Genomic DNA, 3,029 nt, shown 5'->3' with positions numbered 1-3,029 from the left:
CCCCGCCCCTTCTCCCGCCAGCTCGCCTGCCCTGTCCCGCCCGAGGCACTGGCCGGGCGACAGGCCGCCCGGGCCCAGCAGCGCCGCTCGCCTGGGTCTGAGTGGTCAGTGCCGGACACTGGCGGTGGTTGCTGCCGCTCTCCCGCAGACTGAACCCGCCAGAGCAGCATTTTTAGGAAAAGGCTTGGGTGGTGGCGTCACCGGCCACCCAGACCGGGAGGCTCTGGCCCGGGTCCCCTGGCCGCCCAGACACCTCAGCTGGCAGGGCCCTGTCCTCTTAGGGGCCCCCCGGGACCCCCTCCCTGGGCCTCGCCCTGCCCCCTCCTTAGCTGGTCGCTGCACAGAGGTCGCTTACCGGGTCGCACTTGATGACCTTGGACAGGAAGCCTGTGAGGTGGTGGCAGGACAGCAGGCTGCCGGAGCTCCCCAGGTGCAGGCCCTGCACGGCGGCCACCACGCTGCCCGCGGCCACCATGGACGGCGGGTGGGAGATGAACTTCACGTCTGCGGCACAGGGGGGAGCTGTGAGCCGGGGTCGCGCCCCTCGCTGCGCCAGTGTCGCAGAGGACGTGCGGGAGGGCGCCTGCCCAGGCCTGGCCCACGGGGGAGGGCGGCCGCGCGTGGACAGGGGCACACAAGGCACGGGCGGGCCGGCAGTGTCCAGGCGCCCCTCCCCCGGCACGGGCGCAGCGCAGCCGCGGGCCTGCAGGGGGCGCAGTGGGCACGCGCCAGTGGGAACAGCACGGCTGCAGGGCTAGTGGCTGCAGGGCTAGTGGCGGCTGCAGGGCTAGTGGCGCCCGGACGCCCCTCTCCCCCCACGGGCAGGTCATCTGCTTCCTGGCAAGGAGGCATTTAGGTAGTTTGGGTCCAGCCTCAGCATGGCTCAGCCCCACCTCCTCATCCTGCACGGGGGTGCTAGGAGAGGGTCCCCGCTTCCAGCGCCGGGCAGACGGTGCATCGGGATTCGTAAGGGCTGTCTGTCACTTGGCCCATTGGTCTAGAGGCTCCTGTGGGCCAGGGCAGGAAGCCAAGTAGCCGCTGCAGGGGACAAGCTGGCTGCTGGCCGCTGAGGGCTGGCAGGAACACCGCCAGGGCGCCCCTCCCCAGGTGAGGGGGGTCTGAGGGCAAGGCGGTGAGTGCAGGCTCCCTGAGACAAACTGGGGACCCCACCTAGAGGGCAGCGCACCGAGGGGCAGTTGGGCCAGGCTGGGTCTGTGCCCAGCGTCCCCGGGGCGGGCAGCCGGGCAGCGGGGGCTCACACATGCAGCTCGGGGCTCAGGGCTCCCATGGTAGAGTTGAGGGCCACAGCCAATGTGGCCACCAGGGTCGGGTGGCATCGCCGCTGCCCATCAGTGACCTGCACTTGCACCCATGGGCACAGGCTGCCCCACCCCCTAGGGGCCGGGGCTAATCCAGCCCCAGGCAGCCCCTCGGGCACCCGCAAGCAGGTGCAGGAGGGGGAGCCCAGCCAGCTGGGGTAAACTCGGCCTAGGAGGGCGTCTGCTCGAGCCCAAGCCCTGCAGCCCTGTCCTGGGCTCTCGCTGTCACTCTGATCCCCGGGAGCTCTGGTGACAGGGCTGGCTGGGCAGCCTCCAGCCTGTCCTGGGGGGGGCACCAGGCCACCGGGCGTCCAGCGCAGGCGTGCAGGGAGCCCGCCTCGCCCCATCCCCGCCATCTCTGCACTGTGCTCAGCTCCGGGTAAGGCTGGCTCGCTCTCCAGGGAACTCTGACCTGAGGCACCCAGGCCTCCCTAGCTACCTGCAGGGCTGGCCCTGGAGGATGGGGGTCAGAGGCTCCCCGGCAATCCCAGGGCCAGGCCTGGGGGCAGAGGCCTGAGGCGGGGCCATCCCCACTCACGCCCATCAGGGGGAGGATGCCACTCCCCCACCCATGCCTATCTTGGAGACTGGGCTCACTCTGAGCAGGTGGGAGTAAGCGGGAGCCTCCCCTGACTACGTCACCCCGACGCCAGCCAGCCTCCGGTCTGGCCCAGCAAGCCCAATGTCACCCGTCGGAGGTGTGACCCCAGCGCGAGGCCCGCCCCAGGGGAGGCAGCCACAGCGGAGCTGGGCGGGAGTGCGGCCCCACTCGGGCCCTCCAGGTTTCTGGGCCCCAAGACCTGCGGGCTCGGGGGCAGCGTGGGTGTGGGCCTGCGGCCAGTCTCTGCACCCCAGCGCCTGCAGGCTGAGCGTCCCCCCACCCCGGGGGTAGGACCCCTGGCAGGTGGCCAGGCCTGGGAGAGGCCAGCGGGGCCAGAAGGTGGGACGCAGGCGTGGCCACCAGGGTGACCTCTTTCACCAAGCGGCCACCAGCCTGTGAGGGGAGTGCAGTCTGGGCTCCCCGTCAAAACACTCAAGCCTCCTGCACGGCGCAGGGGGGCCCCTCAGCGTCTTCAGACGGGGACCCAGCGTGCCCGGCGCCGGCCGCCTACCTGTGGCACACAGGGCGACGAAGGTCTGCGCGTGTTTGCGGATGATCTGTTTGTTGTCCTCGGCCACCGGCATGTTGGAGAGGAAGTGCTCGATGAAATCATGGGAGGTCATGGCCGCCAGGTTCCACTTGAGCTTGTTCACCAGGAGCAGCTCCATTTGCTGCAGAAAAGGGGGTGAGCAAGCATAAAGAGAGGGACGGGGCAGCCCTTGGGGGGGTGGGGGGCTGCCCAGTGAGACACAGATGACTGAAGAGGAGGGAGAGGGGTTGTTGGGAGGCCGGGAGGGAGGTAGGGGACACCTTGGGATCGCAGGTCAACGCAGAAGGTGGGCCGGGAAGGTGGGGGACAGCGCTGGGGGAGACCGGGCTGGGGGAGACCCAGCGGGGGGAGACCGGCTGGGGGAGACCCGGCGGGGGGAAGAGCCTCTCCGCAAAGGGAACGCGGAGCCCAAGATGCGCTCGCGCACGCGGCCGCTAGGCGGCGCCCGCCGCCCACTTCTCGGTTGCTGCAGGGCAGCAGACCGGAGGGAGCCGCAGCCGCCGCCGCGGTGGTGGGCAGGGGTCCCCAGCCGCGTAGCCGCCCTCCCTCGGGGACTCGG

General features: G+C 70.7%; 1 protein-coding gene across 1 annotated transcript in view; it reads right to left on the bottom strand.

Annotated features, from left to right (window-relative positions):
- The window catches only part of CCND1 (cyclin D1), a 5,783-nt gene that overhangs the window by 664 nt on the left and 2,090 nt on the right, over positions 1–3,029 (bottom strand). Inside the window, exons 2-3 of the mRNA XM_004695082.2 lie at positions 2,432–2,638; positions 356–504 (exon numbers count right to left, since the gene is read on the bottom strand). Coding sequence (XP_004695139.1) covers positions 356–504; positions 2,432–2,638 — 356 coding nt within the window. The remainder of the gene's footprint in view (positions 1–355; positions 505–2,431; positions 2,639–3,029) is intronic.

Source organism: Condylura cristata, unplaced genomic scaffold (genome assembly GCF_000260355.1).
Source record: "Condylura cristata isolate star-nosed mole 26May11 unplaced genomic scaffold, ConCri1.0 scaffold00054, whole genome shotgun sequence".
Taxonomy (NCBI): Eukaryota; Metazoa; Chordata; class Mammalia; order Eulipotyphla; family Talpidae; genus Condylura; species Condylura cristata.
This window is presented reverse-complemented; position numbering and strand designations above follow the sequence as displayed.